This window comes from Impatiens glandulifera, chromosome 3 (genome assembly GCF_907164915.1).
Source record: "Impatiens glandulifera chromosome 3, dImpGla2.1, whole genome shotgun sequence".
Classification (NCBI taxonomy): domain Eukaryota; kingdom Viridiplantae; phylum Streptophyta; class Magnoliopsida; order Ericales; family Balsaminaceae; genus Impatiens; species Impatiens glandulifera.
Window position 1 is genome coordinate 9,248,821 of NC_061864.1, and position 19,771 is coordinate 9,268,591.

At 34.7% G+C, this 19,771-nt stretch overlaps 5 protein-coding genes across 5 annotated transcripts; 1 reads left to right on the plus strand and 4 right to left on the minus strand.

Annotated features, from left to right (window-relative positions):
* Positions 1-1,451: 1,451 nt before the first annotated feature.
* On the minus strand, positions 1,452-3,161 carry LOC124930666 (superoxide dismutase [Mn], mitochondrial-like). The gene is made up of 6 exons (XM_047471001.1): positions 2,773-3,161; positions 2,451-2,497; positions 2,253-2,378; positions 2,097-2,153; positions 1,932-2,009; positions 1,452-1,773 (listed from the first exon to the last, which is right to left on the minus strand). The coding sequence occupies exons 1-6, from the start codon at positions 3,074-3,076 to the stop codon at positions 1,654-1,656; spliced, it is 732 nt and encodes a 243-aa protein (XP_047326957.1). The 5' UTR covers positions 3,077-3,161; the 3' UTR covers positions 1,452-1,653.
* A 1,302-nt stretch (positions 3,162-4,463) lies between these two features.
* Positions 4,464-6,789, minus strand: LOC124931551 (protein GAMETOPHYTE DEFECTIVE 1-like). Its single transcript, XM_047472040.1, has 6 exons — positions 6,327-6,789; positions 6,133-6,210; positions 5,970-6,050; positions 5,730-5,884; positions 4,763-5,643; positions 4,464-4,674 (listed from the first exon to the last, which is right to left on the minus strand). The coding sequence occupies exons 1-6, from the start codon at positions 6,762-6,764 to the stop codon at positions 4,550-4,552; spliced, it is 1,758 nt and encodes a 585-aa protein (XP_047327996.1). The 5' UTR covers positions 6,765-6,789; the 3' UTR covers positions 4,464-4,549.
* A 1,255-nt stretch (positions 6,790-8,044) lies between these two features.
* On the minus strand, positions 8,045-10,065 carry LOC124932600 (probable inactive receptor kinase At5g58300). The gene is made up of 2 exons (XM_047473257.1): positions 8,862-10,065; positions 8,045-8,780 (listed from the first exon to the last, which is right to left on the minus strand). Exons 1-2 carry the CDS (start codon positions 10,036-10,038, stop codon positions 8,191-8,193), a joined length of 1,767 nt encoding a protein of 588 aa, XP_047329213.1. The 5' UTR covers positions 10,039-10,065; the 3' UTR covers positions 8,045-8,190.
* Positions 10,066-14,662: 4,597 nt separating this feature from the next.
* Positions 14,663-19,405, minus strand: LOC124932181. Its single transcript, XM_047472797.1, has 3 exons — positions 19,302-19,405; positions 18,582-18,760; positions 14,663-18,338 (listed from the first exon to the last, which is right to left on the minus strand). Exons 1-3 carry the CDS (start codon positions 19,393-19,395, stop codon positions 17,646-17,648), a joined length of 966 nt encoding a protein of 321 aa, XP_047328753.1. The 5' UTR covers positions 19,396-19,405; the 3' UTR covers positions 14,663-17,645.
* Positions 14,693-17,575, plus strand: LOC124932180. Its single transcript, XM_047472796.1, has one exon. The coding sequence runs from the start codon at positions 14,693-14,695 to the stop codon at positions 17,522-17,524; it is 2,832 nt and encodes a 943-aa protein (XP_047328752.1). The 3' UTR covers positions 17,525-17,575.
* Positions 19,406-19,771: the final 366 nt, after the last annotated feature.

Genomic DNA, 19,771 nt, shown 5'->3' on the forward strand with positions numbered 1-19,771 from the left:
AGCTAGTTTGGGGTTAATTAGGTATATAATGCCATGTAGTAATTAGTAGCAGTCTCTAGAGATGGTCCAAAAAAGAGAACCCTTGTCTTCTCTCTCTTGCATCCTCCTCCTCCCCTTTGGTGGATCCTAGCTAGCTAGCAGCTAGTGCTGGGTAGAAAAGAAAATTTGTCATTTTTGGTTTTTCTTGTTGTAGGATAGCTCGATCGTTTGATGGTTCAGATCAAGCCATATATGACGTGTTTAGTAGTAGAGACTTTTGGGAGGTAGATTCTTCATTCACAATGAATGCACATAATAATAATAATAATAATAATAATTATTATCAATCAATTAAACCCCCCGCATCTTATTTTCGTGCATTATAACTTACCTACCATCAGACAACCTTTATAGAAAGTAGCCATCATCCTTTTTATTTAAATAGAAAAAAGGTCAGGAATATACTTCTTTCTAATAAATAATAACAATAATAATAATGCACTTCATAGTGTGGGACCTTTATATATTCCACATACATTTTTCTGTAACTTCCTTGAACTAGTGACTGAAGTAGTAACACAAAAACAAAATTATTAAGAATACTTGAGCTCATGACCTGACCTTGATCTTCTAAGCTCATACTGTTTCGGGCATTTAATTAATTAATTAATTAATTAATTAATTAATTAATTAATAAACCATAGCAGTTAATCGGATTGGTGGTACAAATGCATAACAAATTGAAAGTCTTCTTCTAATTAGAATATTATTAAGGTCATCTTAGTTCTTACCCTAGCTTAGAATATTAATTAATTAATTAATAAACCATAGCAGTTAATCGGATTGGTGGTACAAATGCATAACAAATTGAAAGTCTTCTTCTAATTAGAATATTATTAAGGTCATCTTAGTTCTTACCCTAGCTTAGGGAGAGGTGATTTTGGAATCCAAACAAAGCCTTAATGTATAAAATTCGCCATTAATTAATTAATTCTCATATGACATGCATGGTTGGTTAGGTCAAGTGGACAAGTTATCATCACTCTCATCTAATTCCTAGACTTCTTTTTAAGGTATGAAATTAATTAGCACCCATAATCACGCCGACATTAATTAATGATTGGATATTAAATAAGCTTTGTTGGTATATGCAAAAAGGATTGGATATTATTTTTATTTGCTCCTAACTCTTTATTTCTAATTATATATATATATATATATATATATATATATATATATATATTCAAATTTATTTGGATTCTTTTCTAATATCAACTATTTATATTTCATCCCCATCTTTTTTATTTTAATTTTTCAATTTTGTGTGCCTATATATGAAAATTTTATTTATATATAAAAAAAAGAGACCAAAACTGATCACACATGAAACTTGTTCCATCTTCCAATCATTAAAGGAAAATCATATCTTCTTATATATGATCGGCATGAATCTAGATTACTTATTTAGTATATATCATAGTATTTATCTTTTAGTTTATTAAAACAATATTTATCTTCATTGAATAATTAAGAAATGAAGATTCCCATACATTGTTTGATTACATTCAGTTTCAAGGATATAATGTATCCTCCTTATTTTTCTGTAAAAGAAAACACATCAATAAATTTCACATATTTAGAACATCTTCTTTGCTGTCATGGTACTCAATCCTGTTAAGAACAGCGAGGAACTGCTTGTGCAAAAGGACACTCTCTTGCATACACCTCGCTCGCATACTTCCAGTTCACAACAGACCATATGTTCTTAAGATAGTCGGGTCTCACATTCTTATACTGCATTAAGCAAGGAAATAAATATTCACCCCAAAACCCAATCAATTGTGTATATGTTTTCATAACACCACCAATTGCAAAAACACCTAGCTAACATTAAATCATTTTCCCTTATTTCATGTAATGATCGAGTTAGTTCAATGATCAACTGTACATACCTGTAAATAGTAAGCGTGTTCCCAAACATCGATCCCAATCAAAGGAACCAAACTAGGCCCTTTTGTCACAAGAGGATCCTGAAAAGAAACAAAAATTACAGAAGAATTAATTTGTAGGATTGTGCTTCAATCCAGGCTGTGAATAAAAACAGCTTAATTCATTACTTGATTCACTGTTGTTTCAATGACTAGTGTCTTCAGATCTTTGTCCAAACCAAGCCACTATTTCATAGAGAAGAAGAATCTCTTTGAAAACATACTAACCCGCGAATAAACAAACCTAAGTACAATAATGTTAGAATAAATAGGGAGGGAGCTTACAACCCATCCAGAACCCTGTAAAGCAACACCTTCAGCAGTCATAGTTCGGACCAGTGCTTCAAAGGAACCAAAATCAGCATCAATGGCCCATCCAAAAGAACCCTTTGGGGGCTCACCACCTCCTTCCTGTAACAACAAGATGATCGATCATACATAGTTATATGGAAATCAAACAAGGTAACAATAATATAATCTTACACTGACTGGAGCCAGGTTATTCCAGAAGATTGAGTGATTTATGTGACCTGCTTGTATAATAAGATAAGATCTTGATCATGCATTTTTCATCAACTCAAATGGAGTCAATATCTTTCTTATTTATCTATATCATCATCATTATGGCACCACTTTCATTTTCCAATAATTTTCTCAAGAAAAGCATAACTATGAATCTGATTTTGATAGTTGATTACATCCGGCTTTTATTTCTCTAACAAACCCTAAATAAGAAATCGGAAATATAAATGGGATACCCGCATTGGAGGTGTAAATAGGAGTATCTGGATTGAGAGAATCGGACCTCCGCCGTTGAATTTGATAGCGTTCTGTAATTTAAGGATAGCAGGGGAATCGGCCTTGTTGATGGCGTGGTGGAGCTGGTCGAGGGATTTGTTGTAATTGGTAACGTAAGTTTGATGGTGCTTCTGGTGATGAAGCTGCATGATTTCGCCGCTAATTGCTGGCTCCAGTGCGCCATAGTCGTAAGGGAGATCGGGAAGGGAGAAGGTCTGAAAGGCGCGGGGAGGAGCGGCGGCACTAGAAGCAAGCCCTAGTTTAGTAAGAACTTTTCGAATTGCAGGTGCTCGACGAAAAGCCATCATCATTCAAGTGTTTTCAAAAGGGAAGAACTGACTCACTCTCAGTCACTCATAGACTCACAGTATGTGTGGTAGAGTTAGGATTGAAAATGGATACTTACCCGTGGCTACTCAGGTAAATGTCCGGTCGGGCAGTAAGTATCCATCTCGAACCCAATTTTTATTTACTATAAATCATGAACCCGATTTATATTTATTACAAATTCCGATTTATATTTGTTACAAATCCCGATATGTACCTCTATTTCTATTCCTGATTCGCCGGGTATTCGATCCTAAACGGTAACCATTACCTGATATCGGATAGTGGAATGAACCCAATTTCTATTTTACTATCAGATCCGACCGATAGGTATCTTATTTTTGTTCCTGATTCACGACCGCATCACCTGATATCCGAAAGTGGGACGAACTCGATTTCTATTTTACTATCAGATTCCGACCCGACATGTATCTTATTTATATTCCTGATTCGTCGGGTACCGGATCCCGAACGAGTACCCATCCCCTCGTATCCGACGGTGGGACGAACCCGATTTCTATTTTACTATCAGATCTCGACCCAACATGTATCTTATTTCTATTCCTCATTCGACTGGTATCCGATCCTCCATCACCTGATATCCGACGTGAGACAAACCCGATTTCTATTTTACTATCAGATCCAGATCCGACATGTATCTTATTTCTATTCCTGATTCCCCAGATTCCGACCCGACATATATCTTGTTTCTATTCCTGATTCACCGGTACCTGATATCCGACTGTGGGACGAACAAGATATTTATTTACTATCAGATCTCGACATGTATCTCTGTTTCTATTCCTGATTGGCCGGTACCCAATACCTCATATCCAAATGATATCATGTCTTAACGTGTTGACAAGATACAATTATCACTTCTATTTTATTATTTCAGAAGGTTAGCTAACTAACGCATACACCATTTTATTTTATTTTCTTCTTTTAAATGAGAGTCCATAAATTGCAACATATAAATATTACATAGATGTGAGTTATATCATACCAGTTTTATGGTTATAACTGTTGTGAATTAAAATGAAACAAATAAATAACATTAAAATATCATCTTGGAAAACCCAAATGTGACTACTATCATATTTAGAATCAAACCAGTAGAATCCCATCATATTGTGACTGTAACTGAGAGTTTATAACTTCAAATATTGACTTCATGGTTACTTTTATATATAACTAAGTATGAAATTAATTTAAAAAACAATAAATTAATTAAACAAAAATAAATAGTAGTTACAAAATAAAATAGAAGACCAAAATTTGAACCTCAATGGAGTCACCATAAATAAACAACATAAGAACTCCTATATCACTCAATAAAAAAAAGTATCGATTCTAACTCTACTTGTAGCTCAGATCATATTCGATTCTCCCTAATAACGCTCAGAAACTACCCACCCAAGGAATAAACTCGATAAAAAAAATGTACCGCTTCTTTCTTACATCAATTGTATAACTGCTTTTGACTTCTTAGCCTTCCGCTTGAAATTTATAGGTGTGAGTAGTCGTCTCAAAGGAAACAAGAATCCCCTATGACGTTTCCTTGGCTTTAATATAATCTTCCCTGCATTTTGGGAATAAAAGAAAATTATGAGGTACATCAATTATATATGAAACATTTGTTAAGCTACTCATGAAAGATCATTTGTTACCTGGAAATTTGTCAAACGTTACTGTACAACTGGTTTCAGCCTGATTTTCAATTTTCTTTTGCTCCTGTGTAGCTAGATCCGTGTTGACTAAATCATCATCTTTATCGTATGTTAGTTCTCCCATCACCACCATATCCATTTCCTTGGATTCTGTTATTTCCATCCCTTGTTCCTCGCCCTTGGATTCTGTTATTTCCATCCCTTGTTCCTTGCCCTTGGATTCTGTTATTTCCATCCCTTGTTCCTCGCCCTTGGATTCTGTTATTTCCATCCTTTGTTCCTCGCCCTTGGATTCTGTTGTTTCCATCCCTTGCTCCTCGCCCTTGAATTCTGTTGTTTCCATCCCTTGCTCCTCGCCCTCCACATTCACATGTTTCTTGAGTGTATGATAATCAGAAGACTCTAGAATAGAAGGTCCGGAACTAACAGTCAAAATCAAGTCTTCTTCCATTTTATCATCTTCCAAAACTAAGCTTGCATCTGGGATCTTAGTATCTTCCAAAACATTAGTATTTTCTACATCAGTCAAATGGTTAGCACAATCTATAGGTTTTGAGTTGAGACCATCTCGGTTAGTTTCTTCACTAACTGTATACGGGTGTTTTACTGCCTCTTCTGCCGCAGACGCAATACTATTCATAACTGAAGCAAAATCAATCGCCTTCACAGTTTTAGATACCAAATTGGAAGCGGAAACAGAGTTTTTCATTTCATCTAGTAGCAAATCACCGTCGCCACTGGAGATAGGATCCCAATTCAGCAACCAATCATTGAGCAGTTTTTCCTTTGTTTCATCAGAATTCCCTGTTGATGGAATTAATTCAACTCTGACGGCTTCTTTGTAATAATGCTTCCTCCTTACAGCATGAGTTAAAAGAGCTCTGCAAAAATTAAAATTTCTCTAATAATGGCTCACAAGTAGAATGTGATGATAATATGAATGCAATTATGGTTTTGAATTGCATACCTACAATTTTTGGAAAGAGCTGCTTTGGCTCGTTCCATAGGAAGTCCAAGCAACGACGTTAAATTTGCAATATCATATGGCCCTCTCATTTCACTAACAGAAGGAGCAGCGCTCGATATAATCAGATTCTTTCCTCTAGTCCAATCCACCAATAGCTGGATTTATTTACACAGTTTACCAATTGACATAAGATTTGATGATAAAGAAATTGACAGTAACATGTATGCCAGTTAAACAAACCTTAGCATTAGATATCAGTTGTCTCCTTGTCTGAGCATCCGTAATGAGGCCTGAATAAGTTATTTCAAAATAAACACCACGCTGCAAAGAGATTTGCAGGACATGAGATATGTATATTATCTGAATAAGAAGCTCAAATCTTCTAAAGATGAAACCAACATACCTGAATTGCAGCTTTGACCATGGGATGTTTCAATCTAAACGGCATCTTATCTGAAAAATGAATCGAAATCATGTCCACCTAAACATGAAAACAAGGATAGAGCATTCAATCTAGTTTACTTCTCTCCTCTAACAGAAAGAGAGAAAATTCAAATTCAAATTCAAATTCAAATTGAGAGCAGGGTTCAAACAAACCTCAGATGTCTGACATGCTTGCTCGAAAGCACTTTGATTCATGGGGCGAACAGCGACAATATCATAGCTTTTTAAAATTGGATTGCCGGAGTTGAGAGAAAGAGCTTGACTTGAACTTTCCACAATGACCGTCAATCGAGTGAACTGACGGAAGGGAGCGGACAAGGGAAGGCCGAGGACTTGGCGATGGAGTTTAACGGAGGAGGAAATTGAAGGAGAGATCTTAGTGAGGGATGAGAAAGGGAATAGAGGGATTGAACAGCGATCCAAATCCGACATCACGCCCTTCAAAACACGATTGTACGCTAATCCGCCATAACCGAGCTCGATTGCTTTAACAAGGAGCTTCAATCGCGTAGCTTTTCTTGAAGCCTTGTCTTTGTCGGAGATATTTCTATCGGACTCGTAATATGGTACATTCATGTCGAAGAATTCCATCAGAGAGAAGGTAGGTAGGGTTGCCGGAGAGTGTCGCAAATAGGGATTCTTCGTATAAACCCCCAAACCCAAACTATATATACATTATGAATTTGATTTTCATGTATAAAACGGATATATATTTTTTATAATAAAATAAATATTTATAAATAACCTATTATCAATCTATTTATACGATCAAATCATTTAAATATATTTATACTCCTAAAAAATTTTAATAACCACAAATAAACTTAATTTTATGTGATTTAAGTTATTTGAATTAATTTTAAATAACTCAAAATATACCTTAGGTATTTAAGCTTTATTTTATATTATTTGAATTAATTTTAAATAACTCAAATAATTAATTTGGTATAATCTAAGTTTTGTTTGCTCTAATTTATTTGAATTAATTTCAAATAATTCATTAATTTATTTCATCTATCAAAATAATAAAATACATTTTTACTTCTTTTTTTAATATAATATTTATACTCATAATTACTTTTTATTCAAATAACTTAATTTTTAATAATTTATATTAGAATTATAATTAAATTCTAATACCAATTAGAATTGACATTAAATTAGAATTCAATGTAAAAAAACTATATAATTGTAATTCAATCATAAACTTTAAATCTTAATTCATCACAATTTTTATGTTTGAAAAAAAATATATAATAAAAATAATTTTAATATATATTATTTATTTTATTTTGACCTAACTCAATACAAAAATAAAATATTGGTTCAATATCTTAATATATATATTAATTTAAAATGTTAACTTACTAAAAATAAAAATACACCATCTTTTAATATTCTAATTTTTAAAAAATTATTATTATTAAAATCTTTTATTGTATTTTAAATAATAAAATAATAAAATATTTTTAAAAAAAAATATTAAAAAAAAAATTAGAATTACAATTTTAACCTAAAAATAATAAATTTAAGAATTATAAAATTACACTATTGAATTTCATTATAATTATAATTTCAATTCTAATTCTTAATATTAAAAAGTCTACCAAATTTAGGAAGAATTCTTAATATTAAAAAGTCTACCAAATTTAGAAATTGAAATTGATCTCCAATTTCGAATTCTAATTATTTTGAGAAAGAAGTAAGAAGAAATAGAAAAGAATCTCACTTGAAAGGGTGGTGGAAATTGAGAATCTTCCATTAAAAAAACATAAAGCCTAAAATGGAATTCATAACCCCTCTAAACCCTTATATGGATACTGTTGCATACTTGTATTGGATGTAGCTCCTTCATTACAATTATTTGAAAATTGAAAGTTTGAAACTAGTAATGTTTTGAGTTTTGACTATATATGCATCATCTATCATCTATATACAAAATTCTTTCTGTTAAAGAACCAAAACACAAGGCTGGCTAGTTAGCTTTTTCTAATAAGCAAAAAAAAGAAGTAATTTCTTAGATTTCTTCCAACATGCTAACAACTTGTTGCATTGTGGGTCTTGAATCAGGTAACCTAGCAACACATGCAAGTGCAATCTGCAGCATTTGCACCATCTCTTCTTCATATTCTTCTATACATTTCTGAGCCAGCAGCCAAGCATCGAAAACCTCACAGGTCCAATCTTCCATTACAACCGATTGTACCCACTCCACCAAATCAGACATACAACTATTCTTCTCCATTCCCAACACTCTCAATGGACACCTACCAGTCAAAATCTCCAGCAACACTACTCCAAAGCTGTACACATCTGTTTTACTCGTTGCTCTTTCGTACACAACCATCTCAGGAGCATAGTATCCTGGACGCGATGTTCTTCCTTTAGGAGAACGCGTTATGCAAAGCAACCCGAAATCACACACAATTCCAGATTCGTTGTCTTTTGTCAGGAGAACATTTGCTGCCTTTATGTTTCCATGTGGTGTAATCTTCTTGCCTTTGTCACCTCCTTTTGAATGTATATGGGATATTCCTCTTGCTGTTCCAATTGCAATGTTCAATCTAGCCTTCCAATCTAATGGACTGCTACTTCTTTTCCTATCACCTGTTAATTTCACGTTTCATGTTTCATGTTTCACACTACATATACATAATCACAATTTCCAAACAAAAACAATTTAATTACCATGCATGCGAGCAGCCAAGCTTCCATCAGCTATGTAGTCGTAAACTAAGAGCTTGTTGTCGACAGAGTAGCTGTAGCCTCGGAGAGAAAGTAAGTTAGGATGTTCTTCAAACGAACCAAGAAAATCCATCCGCTCTTCAAAAGACTTCTTGTCAATCAAAACATCCTTCAGTCTTTTTACTACCATCACCGTTCCTTCATGAAAGATGGTTCTGTATACAGTTCCATACGTTCCTTTCCCAAGAACTTCAGCAGGAGCCCCTAGTAAGTCCTCGATTATGAATGTATACGGACATCCTTCAAAGAATACCAGCTTCTTGCTCTCTTCTTGGGGTTTAGTAGTAGTACTCAGACTCGATTCATTAGGAACTTCCATCCTTCTTGCTGACGGTTCATCGCAAACACGTGCGCTTCTTGGTTTTGGATAATGAAAAAAGATTAACAGAAGTAAAATGAATGAAAATGATAAACTCCCTATTGCAATAGAAACAATAACGCCATTCCCAAGCCTCTTTCGTGTTCTAGAGACCTGTTTGGGTGGGGAAACAACAGCAGGAACTGGAGAAGGAGAAGAACAGTTTTCAAGTGGAGGCCCACATACAAATGAATTACCCAAAAAGGAAGATGCAGGGAATTCCTGAAGTGGGTCTGGAATTGTACCAGTAAGCATGTTATGACTCAAATTCAGATGTCTAAGTCTTGTGATGTTGATATTTGGGATTGTACCGCTGAAGGAGTTAAAAGACATGTCTAAATCTCTCAGTTTATCAGAATAGAAAGGCGGAATTTGGCCAGAGAAATTATTATGTTCAAGATGCACCTGTTGGAGCGAGAGAATTGAAGAGATATCAGAAGGAAGAGTTCCATTGAGATGGTTAGACCGAAGACTGAGAGCTTTAAGAGAATCCATCTTACCAATACTATTCAATGGGATTGATCCCCTTAAACCCATGCCTGGAAGATGAATAGCAGTTACTCTCGTGGCCTCTTTGTTGCAGGAAATGCCCAACCAAGAGCTACAAACTGGGAGACTAGAATTCCAATCCAGTCTAAAGTCGTGATGAATAGCCGAGATGAAGTCCAGAAGAGCCTGTCTATCTGAGTTCAGAACACAACTAGCCAGTGGTATGAGAAGGAATAGGAGAATCGTGGAAGTAACAATTGATGAGAATTTCATTGTGGGTTCTAGGCAAAAACAATATTTACTCAATTGTAAGTTGAGAAAAATAAGCTTTCTTGATCGAAGTGGGTCAAGAAGAACGATCAGTTCAGAACCTTCTATTGTTGAAGAAGAAGAAGACGAAGGAGAAAATAAGGGTTTTTTTATATTTTCATAAGGGTTTCTAATTTATATGCCTCTCCTTAATATGTATTTAGTCCTCAAATTGTTAAGAGATTTACAAGAAAGATCTTAGTATTTTAAATAAAATAATTGTATCTTATACTTTCTAATTTTAACACATGTAGAGACATTCCAAGACAAACTTGATTTTTTGTTTTTTTACCATTTCTTATAGAAAATGCTAGCCAAGTCCAGTGTTAGTTCACAACTTTTCTTTTTTCTTTTAAGTTTATAAAAATATTAGTGATATAAATATAATACTATTAACATTAAAATTAATAAAAATAATTTAAGTTCAAGGGCCTTATTCAATTCAGAAAAAACTTAGAAAAAAAAAATAAATAAATAATTATTTATAATTTTGAGGAAAAAATTTTTTTTTAACTTAAAAGATATTGATATATATAAATAAAATAAAAAATAATAATTAAAAAAAAATAATATTTTAATATTTTAGTTAATGATTTAAGTAATGTAACTGTGAAATAATGTTTAATTTTGTTTGAATTATTTAAAAAACCCAAATCAAACTCAATAAACTAAGTCTAGGTTTGAGTTATTTTAATAATTCAAACAAAATTAAGTTTTATTTCACCCACTCCTCATTTGGGAAATTTGACGAAATAACCCTCATAAAAGGGTTATTTCCAAATTTAGCATAGACTATATAATTTTTTCAAATTTAACCTTTTGTCAATGGGAAAAGACTCTTTTGCCCCTAAGTTAAAAAAATAACATTTTCTCTTTCCTCTTTCCTTCTCTTTCCTTCACTTTCCTTCCCTTTCCGTTTTTTCTCCCTCTCCTCTTTTCATATTTTCGAAACAAGAAGCAACAAACGACCATCATCATCATCTTCTTCTTCTCCTCTCCTCCGACGACGAAGCAACGAAGCAACAGTAATGTGAGTTTTTCCCGTGGCCAAAACCTGAGGAGCAACCTGGTAGGCTTTTCTTTTTTCTTACAATTCTTACTTTATCTATCTATCTATCTATCTAGGGATTGATTGCCTTGTTTGAAAGTGTTACCGAAAGTTGTGCAGGGTCACTTGTGTTGGATGGAATAGATGTAACTGGCTATCCAATATTTAATGATGCGAAGGTTTACCATCTCACTCTTACATGCCTGAAATAAGCTGCTATAATCAACTACCACTGCTGCTAATATCTCTCAAATTTTCCAAGGCAGGTGGAAAAGACAATTGCATCTGTCGCAGACGAATGCGCATCTGTCGTAGACGAATGCGCATTCGTCTACGACAGGATCGGGGGCTCAACCTCGGAGTTCGTTGCTTCGGAGAAAACTCACCCTCAACCTCAACCTTCGTTCGTTCTGCTTTTTTCCGTCGTCGGGGGCCGGATAGTCGTCGGTGGAGAGGAGAAAAAGAAGAAAAAGATGATGATGATGGCTTCGTTCTGAGTTGCTTCGTTGGTTCTTTTGGCTTCGTCGTCGGGGGAGAGGAGAAGAAGAAGAAGAAGATGATGGTGGCTTCGTTGGTTCCTTCAGTTTTGTCGTCGATGTTTCGTGGGCTTTTCATCGTCGTCGTCGTCTTCGGCTTGATCGATCGTCTTCGGGGGTAGGGGAAGTTGAAAAGAGAGAGAGAGAGGGAAAGGAGAAGGAAAGGGAAACGGAAAAGAAAATCATTTTTTTTTTTAAATAAAGGGCAAAAGTGACATTTTGCCTTGGCAAAAGGTTAAAAATGAAAAAATTAGTAAATGCATGTTATATATGGTAAACACCTCTTATGAGGGTTATTTCATCAAATTTCCCCCTCATTTATTTCATCACTTAATTCATTAATTAAAAATACTATAATACTCTCTATTTTAAATTATTATTTATTTTATTTATATATATAAATATATTTTAAAGTCTTTTTATTAAAAATAATTATTACTTCCTCAAAATCATCAACAATCCGCCGTCATTGATTTTTCTTTCCTCTATGTTTTTCAAAAACTCAATTCAAACAAGCTCTAAATCATGCAATAATAATAATTTAAATGTCATTTATTATAAATTTGTTTAAATGTTTTAATTCATTTGCACAGCTTAAATAATTGTTTAAATGAATTTGTTTGAATCGATAACATATAGCATCATTCTTTAAATGGATAGTATATTTATATATTCAAACCAATTAAGTCGATTTTAACTCAAAATCTTCTATCATAATATATTTTTTAATAATAATTTGATAAAATTAAAGTAAAACAAATCATATTATAATATGCAAGAATATTAAAAGTTAAAACAACTTAAAGGTTCAATAAGAAAAATTGTATTAATTGGATTAGACAATTTAGTTAAGCTCTTAAAACTATCATTCATAACTTGTTATGAACTATGAAGCTAACATCTTAAATATTTCAAATCTAAGTTTACAGAATAATATTAGAATTTCTTAACTAAATATAAAAAAATGATCACAATTGTATTAATAAATCAATTTAAAAATTATCTAAATATAATTGAGATAACTCGGTTCATATTACAATGTCTTATAATTTAATTTTTAAAATACAAAAGGTGTGTGTGTGTGAGAGAAGTGTATTTATTTTATATATATTTATGAGAGGAGGGATATTAGGGCACCGTGCATGCACAAACAATTATAATTAAATTAATTGTTTTGACAAACCCAAGAATAATAAATTAATAATTATAATTAAATTAATCCAGCTTTATTAGTTGCAAGTCTTCCGGCCACATGGTGCCAGATTGCCCAAATTGGATAATATAACATTATTATTAATCAATTAATTAATGTAATTAACAATTAATTACCCACATCTTATATAAATCATCTTATTATCTTACAATAAAAAGTGAAAAGTTAAAACCATGAAGATAAAAGACATCAGGTTTGATTATTATTGGTAATAATGTAAGTGAGGATAAATTTATGAAAATAGAAACTGCCGGTGGGTGGTGTCTCTCAACAAGTATATAAACAATTTATTTATGGGGAAGTTATTTTAAGACAGACAAACAGCTTACATTATCTGCACTGTACATCGAATCCATTTTACATTTTGTTTAAAAAAGTTATGACCGTTTGGTGGGTGTCCATATATAATTAATATATAATCCCCTCAGCTAAGCATAATTAAGATGATGATTAATGGTCAGTAGGTAGGTAGGTATTCACCATCATCATTATTATCATTGATCATGATCATCAAGGTTAGCTAGCTAATTAATTAGTTAATCTAAGAAGAAGAGTACTATTATAAGTAGAACCAATCAATCATTATTAGTTCAAATTTAACTATATAGTTAAAAAATCTAATGAATTATTATTATTATTATTACTATAGTCAAAAGTGTGTGTGTTTTGGTCAGGGTTCTCACATGATGATATGATACACCGACAGAATCTATAATAAATGTTGAAATTGGTGATGAAGAAAGAAGAAGAGGAAGAGGGTGACCCATGCAATTCATCATTCAAATATTCCTTGAAGAGGAGATGTTGAAATTTGAAAGTTTTTATAATAAAACCAAACAAAACATTATAAGAAATGAAATGGGCATCAGTTGTTTGGACTGAGGACTGGTCTTGGTCCAATTACCACTGCAATAAAATAGAGACAGATGTGTCAGACATATAGAAAGAGTACAAAAACCTTGCACAGTAAACACAGCTCAATGCCCCCATGGAAATCTTTCTCTCATTTTATTACTTTTTTTTTTTGTTTTCAATATTAAATAAATAATACCCACCCACCATTCTAAACCCTAATACAAAGTAGTAGTAGTCCAACCCTCACAATACCCATTTCAAAAATACAAAAAAAAAGCACATTGATCAATACATCATCACCCATTGCCATTTCCACATTCAAACAAAGGCCCAAACTTCTTTTTAGAGGAATATTTTTTTATTCAAATCCCTGCCTGCTACAGATCCAACCCATATATTTAGATTCTCATTAGTTTATTATATGAATTCTAATAATAAAATATAATGGAAAACCTTTCATCAACATTGTTCATTCATTGAACTTTTCAAATGGAACTATCCATAGCTCCATAGCCTGAACTGTTATCTTCTTCTTCTTGTTCTTCATCATGATCATTATTAGAGATCAAACTGATATCTTCTTTCTTTCCAGACTTCCAGTACACCGGTCGGGCCAGTTCTAATATCTGTGAGGCCCCACTACTTACGGAAGAAACAAGACCGGGGGAAGAGATGAATTGAAATACCATTAATCCTCATTCTCCTCCTCCTTACTGTTGCATTCAATCTTCCTTCTCTTTTCAAATACATTTGTCAGCACACACACACACACACACAGATGAGATAGATATATGCAGACAGCGATCGAATCCAACATCCAGACAGCCAGCTAGCTAGCAACATCATCATCATCATCAAAGTTTCCAGTCTTTGTTGAATCCATCCATCCATCCAAAAATGTCTCTCCATTCCTGATTTGGTAACCTGAATCTTTTCTCTTCCAATCCTCAGATTCAAATAAAAAAAATGGTGGAAATAGAAGCACCACCACCACAACCAGATGCTCCGCTTCAAATTACCAAACCCCTCACCATCAAGATTTCAAATTCTGAAGCAAAACATGTTCAAACTAGCAACTTGTCAACGGCTTCATCTCCATACGGTTCTCCTCTCATCTCTCCTCCTTCATCTGCATTCGTCTCTGCTCTTCAGTCCCCTTACATTTCCCCAAGAGCAATCGAAATCCCAATAAATCTTCTTCCTAATCCTAATCCTAATCCTAATCCTCTCACCCACCCATCACCTCCGGTTTCCTATTCCGGTTCACAGTCCGACGACGTTCCCAGCACTTCTTACACTCCCCCGCCGGAAGCCGACGATTTTTGCGACGAACCCACTAACCAAAAGCTCAAGATTGACTCCGCCCCTCCTCGAATCTCCTTCTCTTTCCCAGTTCCACGGATTTCCTTCGCCAAAAACCCGGTTTCACCCGCATCAAATGGTAAGCTGAGAAGCTGCGACGTTTACATAGGATACCATGGTCAAAACCCAAACCTAACTCGCTTCTGCAAGTGGCTCAAATCTGAACTCGAGCTTCAAGGGATTGCTTGTTTCACCGCCGACAGGGCAAAGTACTCAGACACGCAGAGTCACGAGATTGCCGACCGTGTTATTTGCTCCGTTACTTTCGGAGTTGTGGTTATTACTCCTTTCAGTGTTCTCAACTCTGTTACCTTAGAGGAGATCAGATTCTTCGCTCAGAAGAAGAATCTGATTCCCCTGTTCTTCGACACAGACCAGACAGAAATCACCGATCTTCTTCAACATGGTTCAGATTATAAAGACAACAGAGAAGCCATCGAAGGACTGATGAAATCTCAAGAGTTCATGCTTGAAGCAAATGAAGGTAACTGGAGAAGCTGCGTCTGTAAAGCAGCTGGGATTTTGACGGCAAAGCTTGGTCGGAAGAGTGTTGCGGAGAGGGAGGTTGAAAGTGGGTACGATGAGTTGCCGTTTCTTCGTAACAAATTCTTTGTGGATAGAGAAAGAGAGATCATGGAGATTGAAACTGCCTTCTTTGGGAATGGGGATTATATAGAGAATAATGGGCAATCAGATGAAGAAAGTGAAGTTGACATTAGCAGAGGAGGGAGATACATATGTCTTGAAGTGGGAAGACGAAAGGAACCAAAATTAGAAGCTTGGGTTGAACCCGTGATTGGAAGAAACTCAATTAAGAGACACAAGTATAATAAATCAAAGAGCGGAAAATACAAAAGCTTTGGAAGCAGTATTGTTTGCATAAACGGAGCTGCCGGCATTGGAAAGACTGAACTAGCGTTGGAATTTGCTCACAGGTATTGCCAGAGATACAAGATGGTTTTATGGGTTGGAGGCGAAGCTCAGTATTTCAGACAGAACATACTCAATCTGTCGCTTAATTTAGGACTGGACGTGAGTGCCGACGCAGAGAAGGAAAGGGGGAGAATTCGAAGCTTCGAAGAGCAAGAAGGGGAAGCATTCAAGAGAGTCAAGAGGGAATTGTTTCGCGATATGCCTTATTTGCTTATCATTGATAATCTAGAGACAGAGAAAGAATGGTGGGAAGGGAAAGATCTTCATGACTTGATACCAAGAAATACAGGTGGGACTCATGTCATAGTTACGACGAGGCTATCACGAGTGATGAACTTCGATCCTATGCAGCTTCAGCCATTGCCGTTAACAGACGCCATGAATTTGATCAAAGGAAGAAGAAAGAAGGATTACTCAATTGAGGAGATTGATTATCTTGGGAAATTTGATGAGAAAGTTGGCAGATCGAGTTTCGGTTTATGGGTCATCGGTTCCCTACTCTCCGAACTGCAAATTCTTCCTTCGGCCCTCTTCGAAGCTATAAACAATATCCAGATTGAGGAAGCTTCTAATTTGAGCGTTGCAGATGAATTCATAATGAAAGTGATCACCTTTTGTGACGCTGTCGTGCAGAAATCGAACGTTCTCACATCACAAATGCTTCTAGCCGGGGGTTGGTTTGCGCCGACGCCCATTTCGAGTAATCTACTAGTCGCGGCAGCTAAAAGCATGCCAAACACCAAAAACCGGTTCAGGAATTGGACCAAGTGTTGTTGCTTGGGCGGTCGGTTATCAAGCTCGACATGGAAGAGTGAAGAGGATTCGGCTCTCCTGTTGGTTAAGCTAGGTTTAGCTCGACGGGCGAATAAGCAATCCGGCTGCTGGATCCAGTTCCATCCGATAACTCAAATATACTCTAGGAGAAAAGGCGGTTCATTAACCGCCAAGGCAACCGTCCAAGGAGTGAGAAAGATTGGGAATCCGTTCGCCAACTCGGACCATCTCTGGGCTTCCGCATTTCTGGTATTTGGATTCAAATCTGCACCTCCTCTCGTACAAATGAAAGTGGTTGATATGGTTCTGTTCATAAAGAAAACCGCTCTGCCTCTAGCAATCAGAGCGTTTACGGTTTTCTCAAGATGTAACGCAGCGTTGGAGCTTCTCAAAGTGTGCACGAACGTTCTGGAGGAAGTGGAGAAGTCTTTTGTATCTCAGATACAGGATTGGTGCCATGGATCGCTTTGCTGGAAGAAGAAGAAGTTGCTGTTACAGTCGAACCAGAAATTGGATGAGTATTTGTGGCAAGACGTGACGTTATTGAAAGCAGCTTTGCTCGAGACGAGAGCAAAACTACTTCTGAAAGGCGGACTCTTTGACAGCGGTGAAGAGCTCTGTAGAACTTGCATTAGTATAAGAACAGTGATGTTGGGACATAACCATTCACAAACCTTGGCTGCTCAAGAAACATTAGCAAAGTTAGTCAGGATGAGAAGCAAGATTTGATTCTTTTTCTTTTTTTTTGTATGACATTTGAATAGAATGAACATTTTTCCAACGTCTTTATTTCAGTCAACAAAACCAACATTTAAATCCAGCACTAGTACAATTCAATTAAAACAAATGACTACATGTTATTCTCTGGCAAGATCACAATTAGATCTTTCCCCATTAGCCTAAGCACCGGAACTGCTGCAGGTTTCTTGTGAATATCCAAGACGAATGACATTGCAGCAGACATGAAAGAATCTGATGAATCTTTCTCAATAAGATCATTGCTGGTTGCCAAGGATAATGTATTTCCACAATCATGATCAAGACTAGGCAATAATGATCCCGGAGGTCCAGGAATGTGCATCTCCTCCTCCAGGATGCTATTACTTCCTTTCTCGGTCTTAGAATCCACTGAAACCTCCTTTTTGCAGTCAAAATTCTCAAGTGAAACTGATAATTGTAGTAGATTAGGAGCTTGATCTTTTACAGGTGATGGATCTGATATTGTGTGAAGATTCTCAGGTAACTCCATTTTGTTTTCTTCTTTGGTAGTATGCTTCTTCTTCATCAATATCCTTGGCTGTTTGGAACTATCATCGGAAGAGATGTTTTGCTGATTTCTTAGCTTCTTCCTCTTGTTCTCAGAGATGTTTTGCTGATTTCTTAGCTTCTTCCTCTTGTTCTCAAACGCTACTACGCTGTTGCTGGTTTCACCATTTGAGGATTTGCTTCCTTTGATACCCACTGATTTACTCGTAGTTGCTACATCATTGATCTTTTTCTCCCCATCAACATTGACCAGTTTTGCTTCTTTGTCTCTATCAATCTGTCAAAAACAGAAGCCGGTTATGATTAATTATAGACAAGATTACAACAAAAGACAAATATACTTTTTTTCTTAATAACCAAGTAATGATTAATTTCCAAGAACATATTAATACATTTAATTAAATGCTAGAGAGTTGAATAAATGTTGCAAAATAAAGATAATAAAAAAATATATTCATAATTAAGCTTTATAAATTGAAACATATATATAAATCTAGCTAGATTAATGAATTAGAATTACCCGTTCAGGATTCTGTATACCATTTCTTCTGTCAAGATCTTCCACCGTGCAATGTAGTGCAGTGGTATAAATGTCCACAATCAGTCTCATCTTCTTCACTGCCTTTGTTGTTCTACGCAGTTTGGTCATCTTCTTCCCAGAACTACAACTTGCCAAACCTTTATTGCTCGAATCCATAGCTACAACAATTGCATGCATCAATTATTATCGATCCACATTAAAACAAAACTTACCCATCTCTAATTCCACATATGGATGATCGATCTGCAGCAAACTCATCCGATTGTTATTTTATGTGACTGGCATGGTTAAAAAAATATTCTAATAAACCAGATATAGATCAAAAGAGTTACTTTATGTGAACAGAATACATACAAGACACATAAACACAACAAAGTGAACACATTAGAATCGAAATCCATGAATATAAATTAGTTAGAGTTTTAAGAAATCAACTAATGATGAAGTTTATGAAAAAAATCTCAGATCAGTAATAAAACACAGCACAGCACCGCACCTACACTTACACGGAGTTAATTAGATAGGACGATGATGATAAAGATGAACAGAGAAATCTAATAACCCATTTGAGTTAATAATTACATTATAAAATAGGAAAAAATACCCAAAATTAACTCCATCAACAATGTAAAACAATTAAAACTCTCAGAAGAAGTATTAAAGAAACGTTTAAACCCTATAGATTAAGAATTTACAAACCTTTAGGATCGAAAGGGGGCGGCTTTTTCGTTCGAATTTTGCATGAGAGAAGATGAAAGAGGAAAATGTCGATATTCACTAGGTTATTTTTCATCTATTTCCTTATATTTCTTCGCGGCTTGTTATTTTTATGACACGAGGACTCATTCTAGTATTGAAAATTTCCGATCTATATACACGTGTACAAACAGTCGTTTCATTTTCATTTCTATTTTTTTCTATGAATTATTTCTTTAATTACTTATTTGAAGGGATAGTCCATTTTTAACTCAAACTTTTGATTAATTCATATTTTAGTTAGTAGTGTTTGGTTGATGATATAAATGAGAATAGTATACTGATAGTATTTACACTGCCCCAATTTTCGATAAAAAAATTTATAATTTTGTTGCTTTAAGTCTAATTTAAAAAATTTGATAAAAAAAACAAATATTTTAAAATTTTATCTTAAACCAAAAAAAAACATCTTA